This window comes from Carettochelys insculpta, chromosome 2 (genome assembly GCF_033958435.1).
Source record: "Carettochelys insculpta isolate YL-2023 chromosome 2, ASM3395843v1, whole genome shotgun sequence".
NCBI lineage: Eukaryota > Metazoa > Chordata > Testudines > Carettochelyidae > Carettochelys > Carettochelys insculpta.
This window is the reverse complement of record NC_134138.1, coordinates 203,609,692-203,632,772: the sequence shown is the minus strand read 5'-3', so window position 1 is coordinate 203,632,772 and position 23,081 is coordinate 203,609,692. Positions and strand designations below refer to the sequence as shown.

At 40.3% G+C, this 23,081-nt stretch overlaps 1 protein-coding gene across 11 annotated transcripts in view; it reads left to right on the top strand.

The window, feature by feature from the left end:
* RBMS3 (RNA binding motif single stranded interacting protein 3) overlaps nt 1–23,081 on the top strand; it is a 1,098,743-nt gene that overhangs the window by 723,462 nt on the left and 352,200 nt on the right. For all 11 annotated transcript variants that reach the window (XM_074984403.1, XM_074984401.1, XM_074984402.1 and 8 more), the window contains one exon: nt 2,968–3,059. In XM_074984403.1, the coding sequence (XP_074840504.1) occupies nt 2,968–3,059 (92 nt within the window). The remainder of the gene's footprint in view (nt 1–2,967; nt 3,060–23,081) is intronic.

Genomic DNA, 23,081 nt, shown 5'->3' with positions numbered 1-23,081 from the left:
AGCCTCTGTCACTGTTGCAAACATCTACACTACAGAGCTCCAGAGGTACAGCGGCAGCACCATAGCTGTGTGGCTGTGGTGCTTGTAATGTTGACGTATCATATGTTTTATGAACATTTTCAGAACTACCATAAACGGTGAGAAGGACACTCATGTGTCTGGTGTTATGCAGTTGTATATAATAGCAAACTCTTGTAAGGAACCTTGAATGCAAGAGCAGCCTGGGAATATGGTTTCTCTTAGTGTAGGCAATTACTCTTTGGATTGCCTTGCAGCCTTGCAGTGATTTTGCCCTGATGTTCTGTGTGTGGTGGAGGGACGTTACAAGGTGAAGATAAGAGCTGTATCTGGAATGAGAATTAAAGTGGCGAAAAGGAACAATAACAACTTCATAATTATATTGACATTATTAATGAAAGTATATGCAATGAAAAACTGGCTCTGATCAAAGGCGTAGTGCTTTTGCCTCACTGAGTTGAACAGGAGGATATGGTTCTGTTCCCACTCTCAGGTGTTTTTGGGCTGTTAGAATAAGTGTATAGAAACTATTCACACAATTAAATCTTGTGGACTGGCATAAATCCTTATTTATTGATTTATTACGTTGTACATACCTACTATCTATAGTGTGTTCTCTCAGAGCAGCCCAAAACTAGAGATGCTTGTGTAAATTTACAGGGGTATACATACTTTTTTCTATATAATGTTGTGTAGGAAGTCTCACTAAAAATCACTTGCCTTGCTCGAGAGTTCTGCAATATAAACCTACTCTGAATCTCCAGTTCTGCCAATACCATTCCCAGTTTTTACAGTATCAATGTCTAAAAGATAGTTTTAGTATCCCTCCTTCTCCCCACCACCCACACTCAGAACAAAGACCTGAATGTATCAAGGAAAAAGGAAGAAATGCAGTATTCAAGCTGGGGTGGACATCTGGCCCTGCTCTGCTCCCCCACCGGGCAGCAGGCAGATTGCCCTGCTCTCTCCTCCCTACCACCCCAGCCCCCCACCCGCAGCTGGCCATCTGGCATCTGGATCCACTCCAATGGTCCCGGCTGAGAAGCTGGCCTGCTCTGCCAGTCCCAGCCAGGTAACCAGCCCTGCAGCAGCCAGCCCTGACCAGGTAACCAGCCCCGCAGAAGCAGGCCCCAGCTGGTCAGCTGGCCAGCAGCATACTGGTTAACTGAAAAGTGCCAGGTATCCGGGTGCCAGATATGCAAGATTTTACTGTAATAACAAGTACTCCACCTCCTAAGAACAGGTTGGTTCCCATGCTCACTCCAGACCATCCCAGTATCCAAACTGTCTAAGATTTCATGGTGGTATCTTGGTTTCCTGATGGGCTTCAGTGTCTGTTGGCAGCGTTAGATTAAGATCAGGGCTATTTATATTGTGAGACTGTGAAGTGACATCTGCGCTTCTCTCCTTGACTCTGAGTTTATGCACTTTTATCACCCAGTGAACAAAGGATTTGTGGAAATCCAAGAAGGACTCCTCTGTCCGCATGTAGCAGGCTTCCTTAGTGAGATACTGTTACGAATTTCACAGCTACTCTGCAGATCGTTTTTGAAAGTATCATGAAGCACACTGCTGGGTTGCAAGTTCATTGCTGCCTAACACGCTAAGTGGGAGCAAGCGGAACTAGGGGAGAAAATTAAATAGTTAATTAAAAGCAAAAAAACAAAGTGAATTCTGCTGCACATTTTCACAGCAGTGTGGTGGAGCATCCTGTCACAATGCACAGCTGTTTCAAAGACTTCCCTAGATGAGTACTCTCATTCTATTTTTTTAAAGAATTACAAAGATTAGGAGAAAACAGAACAGAGAGATTTAGGCGTGGAGAATGTTCTTAAAGCAATGTCTCAAAATCCTTCTGTAGTTTCTTAGGGTGTTATGTTTTTATAGCTATCTCGGCTGCTTTTGTTTCATTTTTAAAGCTTGAAACTTAGCAAATAAGATAACCTGGGAGAAACTTTGGGTGACAATTTTTTTTTACTGTGGACTAACCATTGCCGAAAGTGAAACATGCACATCAAAAGAGTTTTCAGGCTTTGATGGTGATGTGTTCACGTTTCCTTTGAGGGATTGAGGTGGAGAAAGGGTCACACACTAACAAGGGAAAAGCTGACAAAAGAAATAAAAAGAAATCTGATACAGCAGGAAAGCAACATCTTTGTGGTTTCCTACTGTATTGTGCTTATTGATCTAGTAAATGGAGATGATGGCAGAGGAACCATTATGCTATCATCATACGACTACTAATATTATTAATGCTTGTAGGCAATTAGGTTTCAGCCCTGCAGTTTGCAGGAAGGTGGGCTGAGGTTGCATATCTCTCCAAGAGACTCTCTCCTGTGTTGTAACCTCTTTGCAAGATGAGGGCTGGATTTTTTTTTCAAAGGGCTCTAACGGAGTTAAGAGTCATGGGGCAGATGGTTAAAAGCAGTAGGAGCTTTTGTAAATCCCCCTAGAAATCTCAATACCTGGTTGTAAAAACTGAAATTGGATCCGAGTTGAATATTTAACACTCTTATGCTTCCTGGAAGATGCCAGTCCCAGTCACCAAACAAGAAAAGATTGCTGGGCAATGTGTGGAGTAGGGGTGGAGGGAAGTGAGGAAAGGTTAATAATAATGAGTGTATTGTACACACAAGCTGACTAATTTGATAAACCAAGCTATTGAAAATAATTGGGCTGTAACAGAGCCTTTTTAAAAGTGAAAGATTATCTCCCCGTGTCTAGCCTTGCTTAGCTGGGAGCTCAGAGGGAGCTCCATGGAGCCATCTTTGATAGAGAACTAGTTATTTCTTTAAGTACCATTGATTTAAGGGAAGTGAAGATGAAAGGAGTACAAACATGGCAGCTGTTGCATGTCAGGAGAGCAGTCGGTTAGAAGAATATGAGAAGAGTTTGATAAAATGGGAAGCTGTTTATAAATATTAATGAAGAATTCTGTATTTTTTTTAGGCTATGGTTTTGTGGATTTTGACAGTCCAGCAGCGGCACAGAAAGCAGTAGCATCTCTTAAAGCAAATGGTGTGCAGGCCCAGATGGCAAAGGTAAGCAAAATATTTTATTTCTGCTTTCCTTTCCTGTGTCATGATGTTATTGTTCAGTGTCTGGACTGCAAATTCCAAGGACTTTCTTTCTTTCTTTCTTTCTTTTTCCCAAAATCATCCCTCCTTGCAGGAATCTGGCTTGTTTATTTTCAAGCGTATTTGTCTTTTTGCTCATTTTCCTTATTTATCTGTGTGGTTATCAATGTTGTTCAGAATTGCGCTCTATTGGGGGGTTATTTTGTGATGTTCTCTATAGCCTGTGACATTCCCCTTAAGAGCTTCATAAGAAAACAGAGTTTGAGTTCTGCAGCATCGGGAAGATGGTTTAATCTGTGGTGCACTGTGTAATTGCCTATTAATGTGCCTTGCAATACTCTTCATTTAATGGCTTAGTGGGTCTGTTTGGAGGAATGGAAATGATGGAATTCAATGAAAGTCTGTTGCATATGTGTTTCTTTAAAGAAGTCTGGCAACTTGCTTCAATTCCATTGACATAATAATTTAAGAAAGATTGTATCTAGATGTTATTGGATGTGCTTTTCTGAGGTTTTCTGAGACTCACACTAGACATCTCTTAGCTTGCTTTAAGACCCAGTTAGATGGGAACATATAGTTGGATGAAATAACACATTTAGTCCTGTGTCGATATGTTTGGGCATTTTGTGGTTTAGTATAAACTCCAGCAATACCCATTCAGTATGGCTAATAATTTTTCTTCCTGCAAGACTAGAACTAGATTCAAACTTAGTGAATTTAGTATTGAATATGTTAGTCCCCTCAATGCACCTAACCCAGTATCCCTATTCTTCCTTATTACTATTAGTCCACAATTCCCAATTAGTTGTGTCATCTATTCTGAAGGTGACGCAGGGCTCTCAGAGTCCTAATAAAGTAGTCTGCCTTTGTAAATCTGAATATTTCCCCTTAATGAATTCTAGCGGCTTAAAACCATGGTTGTTACCTCTAATTGCTGGTAGTTGTGTCCCTGAGGCCTGCCTGTACTCTGCCTCTACCCTCAATGCCACACTCTTTTCTACCTGTTCCTTCAAGTCCACATCTCCTCACTTGCTCCTCTCATCCCCACACCCTGTCTACATCTTCAACTGCCTTTTGGCCTTGCCCCAAGCTGGGCTCCTTCTCCTTTGGGGCTGGGATGGGAGCTGCAGAAGCCTGTCTGTTGGTAAGAGACAGCCCTGGAATGGGTTAATTAGCCGGCACCTCTCCCCATCTTACGGTAACCTGATTTTTGAGGTCCAGTGAGTACATTTGATTGGACACAGCCAAGGTCCCTTTCTGGTAAAAAAAAAAACAAAACAAAACCCAAACAATTACAGGTTGAAACTCTCTCGCCTGACACCCTCAGGACCTGACTGATGTTGGGTGAGAGAATTTGTCAGACAATGGGAGTTCAGTATTGTCTAGATGCATTACCAACACTTCCACTGCTTACTGGGCTCTTAGAAGACACTTGGGGTAAATTACAGCTAAATAACAGTGAAGAACACTGAGAGCCAGGACTGGTGGCTGTAAACAAACTTTATGAGGAAATTTGGCCACACTGATGTTAAGTGGGTGTCCAGCTAACTGAATTTATACTGGATTACAGATATTGCTCGATGAGAGAGTTCTAGATTAGAGATGGTCAGGCTGCACCAGCAGTGAGAGGGAGAACAACCATATTTTTAATCCACAAGAATTCACCTAAATGGTACCTGGACAGACAAGCCAAAAACTGCATTGTCTGGGTTAAATCCACATGAGGGGCAAGCCAAATTAAAATTGGAACCTTAAGTTTCGCTTACACACATTATTACCATTGTAGGAGGAAAAAAAGAAAGCCATACAGTACATGAGACACACTTGACTGCTACTGAATTGCAAACCGTTGTGTCTTAGAATAACTATGATAAGGTTCATTTTCATCCTCTTTAATAGACTCCCACAATGCAAATTATATAGTTTTATTGGGTCTTACTTTTTATTGACTGTGCTATAATAAAAATATTTGCTTCAAATAGGAAAAAGGGCACAATGTAGCATGTGAATGACTACTGAGGATCCTGGGATGTTATTTCCCTCGTATTTATTTCCTTCGTAAAATATAGGAAATCTGATACATTTATTGAGTTCTGAAAAGGAGTCCAAAGGCAGAAGATATGTTCTGTGGTAGAGGCTGATCCTGAATATTGTTTCTGGGGGATAATCCATAATTTATATATATTTGCTGGTTTGAGGAGGTAGCAATCAAGTTGCATAATGAGGAGTAATAGCAGAGCTTTTGTGCTGGCTAATAGCAAAGGGAAAGCATCCTTAAAATGCAGATGCTCATGGCAGTGCTGTTTGATATAAAATTCCTTTGGACTATGTTACAAAGCCAAGAGGTGTGGGGTGGCAGGGTTCCACTAAAGGCCGAGATTTGTACTCTGGATATCTGTGGCTGGAGTGATCTTTTTCCCTTTCCTAGTTGTGTGGAGATTGCTGAATACCTTTTTATTTGTATTAGGCTTTCTGTGTTTTTAATCAGTGAAGTGCCCAGAGTCTTGGAATAGGCCCTTTTAATTATTTTGTAGAAGTCAAAATAAATATGCAATTGAAAATATCTAGAAAAATCAGCATATTTTGAAAACTGGAGTTCAAAGGATGTTTGGCTGACTTCATACAAGGTAGTATGAGCGGCTAGTGGGGAGGGACATAAAGGAGGCATCTATGTATGTAACTCCTCCCCTCAACGTGACAGCTTCCTACATCCAGCCTGGAGGCCCTGGTGCTCTCCCCATCCCCTCTCCAAGGCACATTACATGGTATCAGTGGATGAGAGGAGTGCTCTTTCCACTTCTAGGCCCACTCCAGCCACGTTGCCTGCCTGTGATGCTGTTCAGTGCAGCAAAGCAGCTTCACAAGAGCCGTCACTGCATTGCATAGGGCAGTGGCCCGGGCAGGCAGCATTGCTGAAACCAGAAAAGGAAAGACAATGGCCCCTACCTCTTCCCCTCTGGTTCTGACTGATGGCACCTTGTGCCCTCCCAACCCCCGTCAGCCTCCTTGGCATTTTAGGGAGAGGCATGTGACCATTCACGACCCTCCCATGAGTCACCCCAAAAAGTCGTGCATTCTATAGCCGAATCTCAGTGTTAGGAACGCTAGCATTATCAACTGACAGATCGACCACACACGTCTTTATGGATTGCAAGGCAGCCTCAGAGACAAAAACAAAAAGCAAACACGGTTCAGTGTTAAATATAAACTACTAAATAAAAGGAAAGTAGCTCTTTTCTTCTTACGTCAATGTTCACTTATAAACTTTTGAAAGCACAACCATCGCATTTGGTGCAGAGCTATGAACAACTTCCATTCCCAAAGTGTTTGTAACTCTGAGGTTCCACTATATTACTGAAAAATTAGGAGTCTGGGAAAGGAAGCCTGTCTGGAGAAATGTGTCAGAGTTTGCAGATGTTGGAAGGAAGTTGAATGACAGACTGAAAGTAAATATTATCTGCCAGTCTTTGGAACTGGAAGAAGTTGGAACAAAGATACAGGAGAAGAATTTCACTTCTAATTATGCAGACTTATGCTTTAACCTTCAGTGAACAGTAAACTCCCAAATGATACCAGAAGAAAAAAATATGCCAAAGAAATTATCAGAAACTTTTGTGTGTGATGTTTGTTCATCAGTATTCCAAATACAGTACAGCAGTGGGGTGAAAATCAACCCTCTGGAGAGGGCCAACACCTGGTTGCTCCACTACTTAAATTTTAAATGCCCTCTGTTTTGAAGACTTAAATGGCACTTAGGTAAGGAGTGCCTAGCTGACTGTCCCTAGGAGACCATTTCACTCACAGCAAATAAGCATATATTGGAACTTCAAGTGTGTCATATCATGTCACTCTTCCTGAAGATAAATATGACTCACTATCAAACTGACTAATAGTTCATCTAGAGTTTTTCTGAGGGAAATCCAGAAAATCATTTTTGGGCATCAAAAAACCAAAATAGTTCCCTGGGGACTGGGACACCTTTATTACTTCAGGCAAATATGACAATTGTTCATCCTATTGATATCTAAACAGAGCCACTTCCCTGGTTTTGGTTATTCGTTTCTCTGAGTTCTAGCACTGGGACACCTCTTTGGCAGATTTTGTTTCAAATGGCTGACGCTGAAATATATCAAATGCTACTAAATTGATGTTCAACATCCTCTCGTTGCCAGAAAACATTCCAGCAAGATTAGCACAGCAAGGACCCATTTCTACATTGAAGGAATTAACTTAATGTTAATCTGATTTTATTTTAAGTTTTGTCCCCTCATTGTAAAACTCACTGTGGTATACAGCTATCATGCAGAGGCAATCTACACAACCTCTGTGCTATGGAGGGAATTGTGCTAAGACAGGGAATCAATATAGTGTCAACTGGATATCAGACGCAAGCATAGTGCTGTGGTGCCCTGGAACACAGTAATCCCTCAAAGAGCCTGGAATGGGTGTTTTCTTTAACTAGAGTTCTGACCAGAGTATTAAATACATTTGCAAAGTAAAAATGTTGTGCTAACTAGCACGAACACATCGTTCTAACTGGGTCTTACCCACAAACGCTCATGACCTGATATATTTGCTAGTCTTTATGGTGCTACAGGACTGTTTGTTAATTGATGATGTATTTTTTTCTCCTCTGTTTTTCTTCACATATATTTTATACCTTATATACCAGCAAATATACAGTAGTTGAAGAAATACTTAAAGAAAGAATGGCCTGGAACATCCAAAACCAAGGAATACTTTCTGTCTGGTATCATAATTCTTCTGTAGAAGTCATGATTAAGAACCAAGTACTCTAAAGGAATCTATACAGACAAATGCTGATACATGTGCAGTTGAGATGCACAGTTTCTTCTGTGAATACATCCTTTTGTCATTTCTCTTTCTAATCTGACTTGCACCTGCTCAGAAGGTATGTTATCACTGTGCCGTGGTATATACTTGTGATTCTACACATTTATCCTTGAAGATCAAGTTGCAAGAGTGGTGCCTAGGTCTAAACCAAATATCAGCCAAATGGAATAATTCTTGCTGAAGGGAGCAAAGTTTTAAAATATTGTTTTTTGGGAGAGTCAGCGTGCCCCTCGCTGTAGGATAGCCTGGTTATTAGAGATCTTTATACTGGTAAGAATCATGTTTAATCTTATAAACTAGCCGCTAATTGACTAAATGCTTGTTTGTGTTCAGCAAAAAAAGTGCCCCTGCATGGAAATTCTTACAAAATTTCCAGTCTTCTTAGCATATTTCATTAACTCTTCCTGATATGAATCAGACAGTAGCAAAGTCTGGAGGCTGTCTTCATTCCTATAGCTTTCTTCTGTGAATACATCCTTTTGTCATTTCTCTTTCTAATCTGACTTGCACCTGCTCAGAAAGTATGTTATCGCTGTGCCGTGGCATATACTCACCTCTACGTTACCTTTTTAATTCTGTGTTATTGAGTAAGAAGTTTAATAGATGCATTAGCCTTTTGCTTCCTTTTAAAATGCAGCCTGGTACATGGACCACGTAATATTTTGAATCCAGAAAATGCCTACTTCATTTTATTCATGATTGAAATATCTGAAATTTTCACCTAACTTGCTCACGTATGTTGGTTCTCTTCATATTTAGAAAATATTTGTGAATATCAGCTTTGTTGATATCAACTTTGCTTTTTTCTGATATAGCAGGATGCTAGAACTTAAACGTTGAGATTGTCAGGCCTGATTTTAATCTGATTCTTTACATTTTGAAGTATTTTTAAATATTTTTACATTTTACATTTTTTAAATTAATTATTTGGAGTGGCTCCTGTAAAATGATTTTCTCCTTACAGCTAGGGTACCAACTGCTAGGGCACCAACCAGTGACTCCCTGAAACCTCCAGTACGTGCAGCATCATGGAAACAGCTAGTAATGAAGTTGGCTGCATGCCATAGCATTTTGTGAAGAGCTCCACACCTCCATTATTGGGCTGGTTCTGCACAATTGCCAAGGAAGTTTCACATTGCAGGATGCAAATGTTCTGCAGTCAAACAATTCTATTTGCTTTGCAAAAACGTTAACCATTTTTCCAGTACTTATACACAGTATGTATCCAGTGCTGACCTGAACCACTAGGAATTCCCTATTAAATTACAATGAAAAATTATAACTGAATGGAAGAGGAATGTGTGTGGTTCCCAGTTATAGATCAAAGGTCTTGGGCTCTCGCTCCTGTTTGCCATTTGCTTTCTTATACCGACCCAGTCAGGGCACAGGATTCCTCAGCAGCCATGAGCTCTGTTATGGTGTTTTACAAGCCAGTCGTTAGTACTCTCCGTATTAACAATCCACTTAAACTGACCTTTCCCAGGCTAATGGGAAATCTTAGCACTGGTTCTTCCCCGAGGCAGACACCAGAGCTCATTCTTAAAGGACTACTTTTGAGCATTTTTTTTTCTGTTCATTATTTCAAAGGAAACTATTGAGGAGGATAAGGACATTGCAGAAAAGCAAAATGTTTTTTTCTTTTTCTTTCTTTCTTATGCTGGGGAGATACTGTACTGCCATGGTTTACGTTGTATTTGGATACTGAATAATTAGGAATTTATTAGAGGATTTATAAAAGCACTCAGCATTGGCCTACATTTGGTCTCACTGAAGTGAAGGGGAGATTTAGCAGTATCGAATGGGAGTGGACTTGAACTCATGCTCGGCTGAGTCTCATCCCATCCTGAGTCTCCAATCAATCAGTTTGACACTTTTCCCAACTACTAAGCTCACTTAAAAACACCCCAGCCTTACTGTGCATATAGCATAATGTCCAATCTCTTGCTATCACTTCAAACAGATTTGTCCTCTGCTTTTGATGTGAAGTGTTTCACTTGGTTTCTAGATTAACACTTGATTTCTTCTCATAACGTAATTTTGCTAAGATGAAAACAGTCCTCTGCCTTAGACGATTGCAGAATAAGTACTCAGTAGATATATAGTCTCCAACAATTCTAACCTGTGAATAGATAGCCCTTTGCATAACAGGTGCGGAAAGGTTTAGCCAAGTACTATTGCTGTGAGTGAAGTAAGTTTATGGGTTAATTTACATGTTGTAAACTTCAGCCAAGCAGGGTTTGGTGCATTTTTCATAAATGCGCACTGTGCCTCATGCTCCTCCGAGTTACATGAGTTTAAATCTGGACTAACACTACTCAAAGCAGTGGAGTTATAGCAGTTTAACTCAAGCTCCCTGTCTTTAACGCTCACATATCTATGTATCTTGGAAACTTTGATGTACTCTTCGCAAACTCTTTACATTTGAAAACAGGAAACGTGAGTGCAGTAAAATGAGTTAAACACTGGAGTCTGATTCCTTTTTTCCTTCGTAGTCAGGAAACTCCAAACGCCCTATGCAGGAGTTATTCAACCACAAGTATGCAGCTTGGGAATTTGTTGCTCAGATGGAGAGAAACTGTGTTGTAGCTTCAGCAAGCAGACCTTACTCACTTTGAAAAACCAAGAACTCCAAAAAATGACTGCAAAAGCATGGTTATGCGAAAAAATTATGTTGGCAAGTGAGAAGAAGCATTTTCTTTAGTGAGCTATTGTTTTAGCACTTTCGAAGAGCATTGATTGTGCTCTTCTGAAGCTCAGCATGACAATGATACTTCCATTAGGCGGGAAAAAAAAACTTCAGTGTATATCATGTGTTTGCTCAATGTAAGGCAGTAGCTTCTATGAGTATTTGTGAGAGTATGTGTGTGCATTTAGAGGCAGAAGTAAACCATTTATCCTGTGTTGGTATGCAAATATGACAAGATAATCTGATTCATATAAAAACAGGCTTTATTTCAGGTTTGCCTTTGTTTAGAACCTTGGGGCCAGATTCAGTGCTTCTGTAAATCTCAGTAGTGTTACTTTGTACTTGCTTTGAGTCCCTAGGGTTGTGGCTCATTAAATCCACAAATGCACACAAGTGTATGCCTTCACATAGAGACAGATGCACAAGTGCTCCACATTAACAATCTTCCATGCATGTGTGCACCCCACACAAACCTGCACATGTAATGTTGACAAGTCCCCTGCTTTTCTTATGTTTAAAAATTTCTCACAAAAATGTCTCAATGGCTTGCGTATGATTTAAATAAAGATAGAATAGATGTAATTTTGTTTACCAGTAAATTATAATTTTTTTATCATTGGACATGTCCCTCTCCCTCTGTATGTTCCAGTATAGGTTGACCCTTTCTAGTCTGGCACCCTCGGGACCTGAGTGGTACTGAATGAGAGAATTTGCTGAACAACCGGAAGTCAATGTTGTCTAGCTGAATTACCAACACTTCCACTGCTTACTGGGCTCTTAGGAAAAAAAAAGCCAGCAGTAATGTAGCACTTTAAAGACTAACAAAATGATTTATTTGGTGCTGATCTTCCATGGGACATACCCGCTTCATCAGATCAATTGCATTTCCAGTACAGACTGACACCTATAAGTATAGAAGTCTTAAAAAAACAAAAAAACAAAAAAACAAAAACAAAAAAAATTGCAGTAAAAAGTGATAAATCAAATACATAGGACTGAAGGAGTGGGGGATACTAAGCGTCTTGCCAGAGATAATTATGAGCCTCAAAGGAAGGGAAGCAGTTCTTGTAATGCGTGAGGTAATAGTTGTCTTTGTTCATACCAAGTGTTGAGAGCCAGGACTGGTGGCTGTAAACAAACTTTATGGGACCATGGGAAGGTTGGCCACACTGATGATAGTTGATTGTCCAGCTAAGTAAAATCATGCTGAATTGTGGCTGTTGCCCTGTGTGAGAGTGCCTGACTTAAGAGGTTCAACCTGTAGCAAACATTTATCACGTTGGACATGCATTGTGATATATGGCAATGAGCTTGAATCAAGATGGAAAATAATCACCATTTCAGTCCCTGATCAAAATGCATAACTGTAAAGGGCTGCACTCAAATTTTAGCTGCATCATTGTAACTTCACTGAAAGGCAAAGGGATCAGCCTTTCAGTGAGCACCAGTGAGAAGAATTTTAGCTTGGTTAAGCTTTTTAAAACATGTATGTGTTATGCTTATGATGGGAATGAGAAGATATTGTATAGAAAACATGACTAAGTCTGTTGCTAATATGAGAATGTCATCTCCTGCTGACAAACACACACAGTCTGTTCCTTTATCACTACCTGCACTTCAATCCTCAGTTTCCATCACATACATTTACAGCTGATGGAGCTTTCTGCTCAGCTTTCTCTCCTTTCACAATGTATCCTCCAGGCCCCTCTCCTTTTGCTTCCCGTTCCTTGCAGTTATATCCTCCCAGTTCCTTATTCAATTTTCTCATTAGCCCAGCAGCTATCACCCAGGTGCTGGTAATTTCCCAAACAGAAAATGATTCATTAATGTCATTCATGCATATAGTCTTCATGGTGTTGCTGACACTTCAGTGACCAGTAATAGGGAGGTACCCGTGTTAGTCTGTATTCTAACAAAACAAAACAGCAGTCAAGTAGCACTTCAGTGACCAGGGTGCTTCAGGGAGCACTCTGTCACAATCAGATACACCTACTACTGTGCAAGAAGAGAGGCAGAAATCTAAATTAAAATCTTATCAAAATGGAAGAAGAGCAAATTCACAAATAATTAAAAATGATGATTTTACAAAGATACCAGACAGCAAGTGCAATGTTGTTGTGCCATTGTAGTATTTCATGACTATATCAGTTTTTATAACCAGTAGAGAGACTGCTGGAAGGCATGTATGACAGATATTTCCAAGACAAGAACACAGATGAAAATCAATCAGACAAGAAGTAGTTTCAGTCATAGTTAAGACATACGTACTAGAGACTTTCTTTCCCCTTTATCTAAATTTCTAGATCTCATGGTTGTGATGAAAAGCTTGAGAAGCTGAAACAAATGTAACTGATGCAGCAACATCTGTCTGAGGGCTTGTCTATACTTGGATATCCACTGAAGTAACTATTCTGGAATAATTTCAGAGTAAACCCCATGTGGATACTCCAGTGGATTAACCTAAATCAGAAAAAGGCACTCTTGTTCCGAAATAAATCTCTTACAAGGGTTTATACCTAAATAGCTGTAACACAATAATAACTATTTTGGAATAGGTCTTTTGATGCATTTCCAAATTAAGAACCTACTCTGCAGGTAGCCTGAAATATTTCCCATGAGAGGTGTTCTCTTCAAATCCATCTACTCTGTAGGCACTGCCAACAGTCCCCCAGCAGAATGTGTGGCAGGAGCAGAAGTATGTGGAAGGCATGATCCAGCTACCCAAGTAGGTATATCCTGAGTACCTGGATAAATACCAGGGAGCCTCCGCTCTACTGCTACCCTGCCTCTTTCTGGAAGAACTCCTATTGTTCTCAAGGGGAAGAAGCCCCTGCTGCTGTGCTTTGATGCAAAGAGGGCCCTTTGCTGCTGTCCTTCTCTCTTCAAAAGAGAAGCAGGCCCCTTTCCACTCATATTCCAGGTGGGAGAAAGGTTCACCATGTGAGGATGGAGGAAAAGAGGGCCTCGCGTCATGGAATGCCTAGCCCCTCAATTACCATTGTTCCTTCTTCTCCATGATCTATGCCCTGTAGGTGCACACAGCAGCTGAACAGGGAGTGGCCCACCTCTGAGGTTATCTACTCACGATATACCCTGATGACCGTTAAAAAGTCAGCATCCACCAAGCATCACCGCACTATATTTTTTGAGATACCACAGTTATTTCCTATTCAAAACATAGGAAATATCTGTGGTAACTCAGAAACTACAGTGCGGTCATGCATGGCAGATGCTGAGGTTTAATGGCAGTCACTGCTATACAAATCCCTTTCAACATCCTTGAAAACCGGTGTTTAAATTTGGAGGCCCTCCAGACTAACAATCAGAATAACAGTCAGTGGGTTTCTATTTTAGTTCCATAAGTAGAGAGGCATCTTTGGTAAGCAGAGGTGGGGTAAATTTTCAGTAATTATATTTTTTAATCAGTATGGATCCAGACACTTACACATTTGACTTCACCCAGGTGTCACGCATGTGAACAAAGGAATAAGATCGCTTCTAATATTTGCAAGTAACTTTCTAATGCTAGAAAATTTTGAAGCATGGAATCGCCTTTCCAGCTGCCCTAGGATGAAGACATCAGAATTGGAATGTCTTAACTGGTTTTCATCTATGTAAGAGCAGTATCTGCTAGGCATTACAATAGACATTCCTGCCTCTTAGCTCAATTTTCCCATGCATCTGTGATAGCTAGCAGGTATCACCTCTGCTATGCTTTATAGGCTGTTAATAGCAGTTGCTGCTTGTCAGTACAATATCAACATCACTATATGTATGATTACTAGCTTGTTAGCATGATTGAAAGCCAATTTGTATAATACACAATACTTGTTTTCAGGTGACAAAAGAAAATTCAACAAATAGTAACTGGTTCATAAAATACATATTCGCCTAGTTCTCTGTCCCTCATTATCTTCTTTGCCTTTGCTCAATAAGTTCCATCAGCTAAATTGTCCATGTGCCTATGCTGAGTCTAAATCTGTGACTGGGAGGATAATACTTTCTCTTCAAGTGCAGCAATGGGACACTGAGCACTGGTTGTCTGTTAACCTCAGACATGGGTTAATTAAAAGAGATTTCAGACCAGAAGAGACCACCAGATCACCAAGTCTGTGGTCAGAGGCCACCATCACCACCACCCATTATCCACATATTAAACCAGCAACTGAACTTAGACTAAAGTATTATAACTTCTTGAAGCTTACACTACTCTGTGCCACGATCCGAGAACGGGGGGACTGTGGTGCAGCAGTGCCTAAGGCCTTGCAACGACAGTGAATTAGCTAAGTGAGATGACCCAGCAACTTGCCCACCCAATGTTGCCCAGGAAGGAAAAAGTAAAAACAAATACAAAAAAAACAAACAAAAATCCAGACAAACTACCAAAGTTGCTATCAGTCTGACTGGCAAGAAAATTCCTTTCCAACTCCCCCTGTAGTCTCTGTAGTATAGTCTCACAGTTCTCCTTAGGGAAGAGCTTTAATCAAATGTTTTATCACAAACTCACCAAAGACATAGATGATACCTGAGCGTGAGACCAGATGTTTATATTAGCTCATTAAAGATTACTAATAAACTATCTATTCAAATATATTCTAGTTCCAAAAAGGCATCTGTAGCCTTTACCAACAAACCTTGGTTAAAATAAAATATTGCCACCTAACATTGCAATCTGACTACTTAATGGCAATTCATTTTAACCTTAAGGAATGAAACACACTAACTGCTGGGGGACCGTATAATGTAGAAGTATAAAGGAAGTGGATGGTAATTTAAATCTCATTCACGTTCCGCTACTCTTTTTCATCTGTCAGCAAAAAATAGAAACAAACATAAAAACAACAAAAACTGAAAAACCCAAGATGAGATTCAGTGATTTACTGTCTATTTTACCTGCTTGTGGCTTGAAGTTTGAGTCACATAACCTCTGGACTCTCCATACATTTCCATAACTTGTTCCTCTAGTCTGCATAAAAGGTTATGATTCCACCACTTATCTAAACATTTTAATAGAGAACTATTCCAATTATAGTATATTATGCTAAACTGGGTACCATCATTTACATTTTTGTGTTGTTTTATGGCAGAAATACAGCATGCAATACAAGCCAAGCAATGACCTTTGCGGTATATTTACATCTAAAGAAAAGATTTGCCTGTAGTGTTTGAGTACTGTTTAAGGAATTATTCATCAATGTATTGCTATTCATCAACATACTACTCATGGCGTGCCCAAATACATGTGAAGCTCCACCCTCATAATACCGTACATTCCAAATTGTAAAATGCTGTTCTGGATAGAGATGCTGGAATTCTGAGTCACAGGGTGTCTGAGGTTGAGAGCCACATAGAATTCTCAGTATAATGGGGTCACAGGTGCTCTCTGACTCCATGTCTCTCTGCTTTGTGTCCTGCGTCTGATATAATGGACATGTTTCCTTGTCAGAATAAAAATTCTGTCTTATCAGACATGCAGATTCATTGGATGAAATGCACAATGGTGCTCGCTCTCTTTTTGTATATTTTGTCCTCTAATTATTTCTAAACTTGTGTGTGTGTATTAAGCAAGAGTGCTGGATGCTCGTTGTTATTTGCTTTCTATTAGTTTGAGACAAATAGCTCCATTTTGCATTGTAGTGCTCTCCCATGCAATCAACTCCTCTTCTGCTTGTAAGCACTTTACCTAGTGGCTTCCAGGAATACAGTGGAAAGGCAGGGCATTTTATATCATTCAGCAGTTAGATTAGGTACCAGGATATTTTCTGCTCTCATGCTAACGACTCCATTGAACTGACGTTCTTTGATCTCAAGGCATCTCTAAAGCATGGAACTGCCTTATCTAAAGTACACTGCTTGGTGAAGTGACATCTTATCTTGAAAATTTCCATGGACTTTCCTCTTCAGTGCATTACTTACAATCTGATTTGTTCATTAAACGGGTTGTTACTAAAGGGCTTCATCTCCCTTTGGTGGAGGTTTTTTGAATTTTCGGGGGATGAGAGCTGAAATGCACTAAAAGGAAATATAAAGCCCATGTTCCCTTAAGTCTCCTGTCTTAATAGCAATAGATTGCATCTGTCTATGGACATAAAACAATATTTGTGTGACTATTATTGATGATACATGACATGGCTTGTGAGCCATCAGTACCAGATTGCCTCTGCAAATGAGAACTGCTATTTTATCAGGCCTGTGTTAAGCATGAGCAGCACAAAGGCTTCTTTGTGGCCCTGTGATTGGATTGTTGGGAGAGCCTTAGGGATGTACCCAATTGTCTAGTTCTGTCAACAGGAATTATTATTGTTCTTCAGGGCTCTCAGACCTTAAAGCTGTCTAGGGCCTGGCTCAGTCTGGGATTATACCTACAAGGATGTTACGTTATGGTATGGGTAGGAAGCAGCTTCTGTGTGTGGTTCTGGTGCCACTGCCTCTAAAAGAACATGTTTAGGTGTGATTACCACCTTATTAGAGATGTTAAAGTAGAGAGAGTTCAGAGAAGAGAAACAAAATTATTAGAAAAAAACCAAAACTTAATACCAAAAATCAGACCAACCCAGGAACTTGTACAGCACTGCTTAGTCAACAGTGTGGATCAAGTGGGATGAGTGGGCTGCCATGTGGTGTCCACTTGTCACCAGGTTGTCTCTGCTCTACCATTTATTCGACCTCTTTCTAGCCCTTTATCAGAGACTCCACTTGCTTGTTCTACTGCCCTCCTTTTAGGGGTCTGGGTTTATTCAGGATGTAATTCAAAGGTAAAACTCAGAGTCCCCCTTCCCCCCCCCAAAAAAAAAATCTGCTCCATGGCATGCCTCTTACCTGAGAACCTGGGTTAACCAAAGGTTCTCCTTAGCTAGTGTTTTTTTCTGTTTAAAAAAAGAAAAGTTCTTGGGGAGAGGGGATGACGCACCCAGGGCCTTGGCTTGCAGTTGTCCTGCTCTGTGCTTGCTCCCCCTGTAGACTTCTCAGAGTTAGCTATATTTTAAGGAACCGGCTGCTTGTGGTTCCCTCTCCTTGCCAGGTGTCTCTGGGAAGGCAGAGGAGGGCTAATATAGAGTAGACTTTACAATATCAGGAGAGTGAATATCCTTGAGAATGTATTGAGTTTTGGTATAGTCTCCCCCAAAAAGTGGTGGAAGCTTCAATAAACTGAACATTTATAAATGTCTGGGCAAAGTGCTAGAGAACATGCTACAGGAATCAATCCCGCATTTATGAAAAGAGATTGTGTAACATTTGGCCACGATGTGATATTTTGTTTGCTTGCAGTGGTATATACTAGAGGCAGCAGCTGCACGTAAGAAATAAATCAGAGAGAGGAAGGTGGAACAAACTGTATTGGTGATATGTTCAGTTATTAAAAACTACCTGAATCGTTGCAAATCTAACTCTAAGATCAAACTCTTATACATCACCTAGAGAGAACTACTGTAGTGAAACAATGGCGAAACATGTGGTGACTCCTGTTTATGTCACAGACTGGACTGTCTAAATTATATTTTCCATCTCTAACTTCTATGATCCTATTAAAAAAACCCTGCACTGACATTTAGGCACAAACGATGTTTGCTGAGCTAGAGAAAAACATGGTTTAATCCAGCTGTGGTAATTCATTTTAAATATGTGTTGTCCAGCATGACTGAGACAAAACGTCTTTGAACCAAATCAACCTAAACTATTTTTAAAAGTGCTAGGTGATGAGGTGGTGTTTGGCTAGTAATTCTGAATTACCAATTTGAGATACTTTTGAACTTCCTGCTTTTCTGAAGGTAAATCAGACATCTGAAGGTAAATCAGACATCTTTACTATGTCTCAAATTGGGCACCCAAAATCACTTGTTATTTTTGAGAATTTGAACAGTGGAGATGGCAAATTATAGCCTATTTTTAAAAAGCAGCAACAAACAGACAAAACCCTAAACCTATTGCTTGCAGACCAGTGGGCAACCAGTGTCGGAAATCATCTGACAAGACATTAGAATAGGTTAAGAAAATGGTTTGATGGTAGTAGCACCTAAACCTCCCAAGATCATCTGCTCTCATTGGGATTTGTCAGCATATGTTTTTGTCAGAAGATATCTTCCAACAAAACTTCTGTCGACAGATCAGGACCAAATTGCCATGTGGATTGCAGGAATGATCTGCTCTGTCAACACGGCAAAACAGTGAACTGGAAGCACAGCAGACAGGGCTGCCTAGAGGCCACCCCAGAATATCCAGACAGGCTCTCTGTTGACAGAGGCATTCTGCCTCATGGGGATCAGGATATGGTTGTCAACCAAAGTGCTGCGTTCTGTCGATTTACTGCCGACAGAATGCCTTGGGAATCTGGATGCTCCCTGGGTTTTGTCAGCAAAACAGCCATTTTGCCGACAAAATCCTCTAGTGTAGACATAGCTATTGAGATTTCTGCAGTCTTGGTCCAAAATTATTCAATAGGCCAGTGTTGGGGATCTCTGACTATCTCTGTATCAGGAAGAAGATATATTCTGTCTGTTTTGAGGTTCAATGCAGAAGCAAATTATATGGACAGATTTTGATCTGAAAGTCTCAGTGTGTAAAGGCATTTGAATTTAGGCTGTGGAATGCCCCGTATCCTAGAATTAATTTGCTAGATGTTTAAATTCCAAAATATTGCCAGTTTCATAAGAGATTTTGGTTGTCAGTTTGATTTAGTTCTCTACAAACATTAATGTTTTTAAAAATGCTGATATTTTAAAAACAAAGTGAAAATGGGAGAATGGTATCAGTGAGTGGATGAACCTCTGAATGTTTAATTCTGGACATTTTATTCCAAAGGCTCATTTAGATCTGTCGTGATAAAATCTCATCTACTGTAAGGAAGGGTGTATCAAATCATGTTAGGTTGTCAGACTTTTTATTAAAGATTTTTTAAAATCTGTATATGTGATTGTGTAGACTCTCTGTCAAAAAATTTGAACCCAAAGGTCACTGTAGAGGAAGAGTACGGGTTTTTGTGTTGTAAACTTGTGGTCTATGGGGCAATATTGGAACTTTTTTTCTTCTGTGTTTTCACACTCACTTGGTGCCAAAATCAATCAACAGTGCAGATGGTGTATAAACCCCCCTGAGATTTACACAACACATATTTCCTAACAGAGTCATCTATTCTACTGTAATTGGCACTGTTGACATAGTTGTTTAGTGACTCCTTTTAGACAACTGTGAAATCGTGTCAAAATGGAAACAGACAGATAACAGACGCATGTACCAATGCTTCCAAGTTCAGATTGGGAAGATTACAGAATTTGGCAATTCCTATCTCACTACTGAGTCCTGTCAACACCAGTGATTTTCAACCAGTGTGCCATAGCCGTGAAATTTCGGCAGTTTCCCCTTGCTATGGCTCTTTGCAGAGCCTCCCTAAGGGGAAATGCTGACCCTTCAGGACGTTTGCACAAGGAGGCAGCTGAAACACTGCTTCCTGGCCCAAATGGACTGGCGGGGAGCTGCTGGGCTTCTGGTTGGCTGCTTTGCCAATAGAGCAGCCTAGCTGCTGTGGCAAGGGGAAGGGAGGGTGGGAGTCTGTTAGAGCTGGGACATAGTTTAAAAGCCATGTCCTGGCTCCAATGGGTTGATGGGAAGAGGAGTCTGCTTTCAGTGGTTACTCGCTTATTCAATATTCCTAGCATAACGTTGAGCAGATTTTAAAAATGTGTTTGTGCTCGCTGTCTAAGAAAGTGCATTCTGTGGTGGATTTGAAACATTAATGCATTTGATCCTTGTGTAGCTTCTTGTATGCACTACTGTGTTGCAAACCTCTCTAGTAAGACTGTAATCATAGGAAATCGGACATTTATGAGCAATGGATTCTACTGAAAAAAGTGGGTGTGCCATGGAATTGTTTGTCTCATTGAAGTGTGTCATGTGACTGAAAAGGTTGGGAACCACTGGCTCCACCCTACAGTTTCATACCTTGTTTATCACCAGACGAATAGTCTCTGCTATTCTGCCTGGCTTAGGGGACAAACTCTTTTTCAGTCACTAAAGGAATATCTTGCCTCTTCTCCTTTTTTAAAGAAACAGAAGACAAAGATCAGCCCTTTACCTCTCACCTTTGATTCTATTTGTACTTTTTTAAACTATGTTAAGGAAACATTTCTGTTGGTTTTCAGTTGCTGTCAGTAGGTTAAAAATAAATTGGCTGGTCACCATGCAACCAACAAAAGAAAACTCTTACCCCAAAACATTTCAGAATAATTTAGCCTCATAATCACTAGTTTGGCAATCTGTGGTCAAACTGTTAGCAGAAACATTTTTCAATAAAATTGGTTAAAACTAATCTCGGAACAAACCTTTGTATTTCTTCCCATTTGAAATTCACTTAAGGGAAATGAAATGATAAAGGGTAGGTTTTTGTTTTATTATTATATGATTGGGTTTTTTTTTTAGTTTCCTTTTAAAACTCCCACTGCCCACTATGGAAACATATATGATTCTTGAATCTTTCTACAAACCTTTTCATGGATGTCAGCGGGAGTTCCATTTACAGAATGAGTGTAGGTTGCAGAATGAGATAACAGGTTTGGGCAGTTTTATGGTGCTGAAAATTTGCCTGGTGGTCACTGTCTTGTGCTCCAGAGATCTTGGTGCTTTTACTTAAAGGATCTTTAAGTCTGTAGAACTTTTGGGGAAACCTTCAAAATGTGAACCAAAGGAATACTAGCAAAATTTCCTCCAAATTCTATATATTCTTCAAAGGAAGGATGGTAATTAGGGTGTTGGGAGTTTACTAATGAAGTGGTGCTGTGCGTAGGCAGCACCTCATTAAGCAAATTCCCTGTGCGGCAGCGTCGAGGTACCAGCACGCATCTGGCCGTGGCTCACGCGCTGGTACTTCAAAGTGCTGGGGCAACTTCGAAGTTGCCTTAGTCCACTTCATTAGTAAACTCCCAACACCCTAATTACCATCCTTCCTTCGAAGGAAGGTGGTAGTGTAGACAAGCCCTTAATGAATTAGTACTGCTGTTGAATCTGTATCTATGGAATCTACAGATATATATCTTGCTAATACAAATTTCTGCAGACTATGAACATTTAAAAGTCCACCACCACCATTCCTTCATTGTGGTGTTTCATCTTTGCAGTGGTAACTTGCTTTGTCAAACCAGGAGCTGAGGTTGTCTTGTGAAGTCTTCAGACAGATAAACTGAAACACTACCACCAAAACAATGAGAAGTCCTGTGGCACCTTGTAGACTAACAGATTTTTGGCGCACAAGCTTTTGTGCGCAAAGACCCACTTTGTCTGTTAGTCAATTAGGTGCCACAGGATTTCTCATTGGTTTTGCGGATACAGACTAACATGGCTACCCTTCTGATACGTACTATCACCAAAAGAAGTGCTAAATTCTATAACTTGTGTTAACTGAGTATTAAACATGAATTTTATTATTTTATTCCTCTGAAAACTGGTGAATGATGAATCAGGTTAAAATTCATCTCCTCAGCCAATATAGAAGGATCCAAAATGTGTTAGCAGTTGAATTTTATTATTGTTTGGTGTCTAGGATGGGGGTTCTCATAATAAAATTTCTCGTGGCCTCAGAGCATAACCACCAAGTCTTGCTGGTGGCAACTCCGACATTTTCCGACTTACTTAAGATAAGGAAACAAATATGCACATTTTATATGTCCAAATCATTGTAATTCATTTATGTAGAAATTTTGTAGACTGAGTAATAAAAATAATGTACACTCTACTGGACCTAATACAACAAAAACACAAATAAGTTGCTTTACACATTTCTTCTCTTTTCTTTTCCTATTGGCTTTTTTTAGTTGCTTTAAAAAAACAAACAAAAAAAACCCCTTGCTAGCTATTAAGTCTGCTGTGAAAAGTGATATAAATAAATATAAAAATATCTCTTTTCATAGCAGACTTATTAAGTCCTGGACGAGGAGGAGGGTACAGACGCAGTGGGGGGCCAGAGACAATGGGGAACTGGGGGAGGCAGTTGGTGATACAGAGGTCGGCTTGGAGCCAGAGTCCACTACTGTATGGCAAGGTAGTGGAGCCCAAAGTCCTCTGGCTGGAACCCTTCCCCAACCACTTCAGTGCTGACGACCAGCCCCATTGTTTCTAGAAAGGAACTCACACCTGCTGCCTGCTCCTCCATCTTTTGTTTCCAGAGGGGAGGGGAGGATGGGAGACCAACCACCTGGTTGCCCCAGAGGAGCGTCCTCTGCTTCCCCCCAATCCACCCCACCCTGTCCTATTACTGTCTAAGGAGGCTGGGGCAGCAAGAAAGGCCTCTGATGGCTGCATGTAGCCACAGCAGCATCATATGAGAAAAACCGGACTAAGAGACTCAGTTGCATGTGACTGTGTAGTCTGAATTAATAAGCAAACGGAGAGAAAAAAGGCACAGCTAATACATATAAAAACAGACTTTGGACATTTATTTGTGATGTCCTTTTTATTTT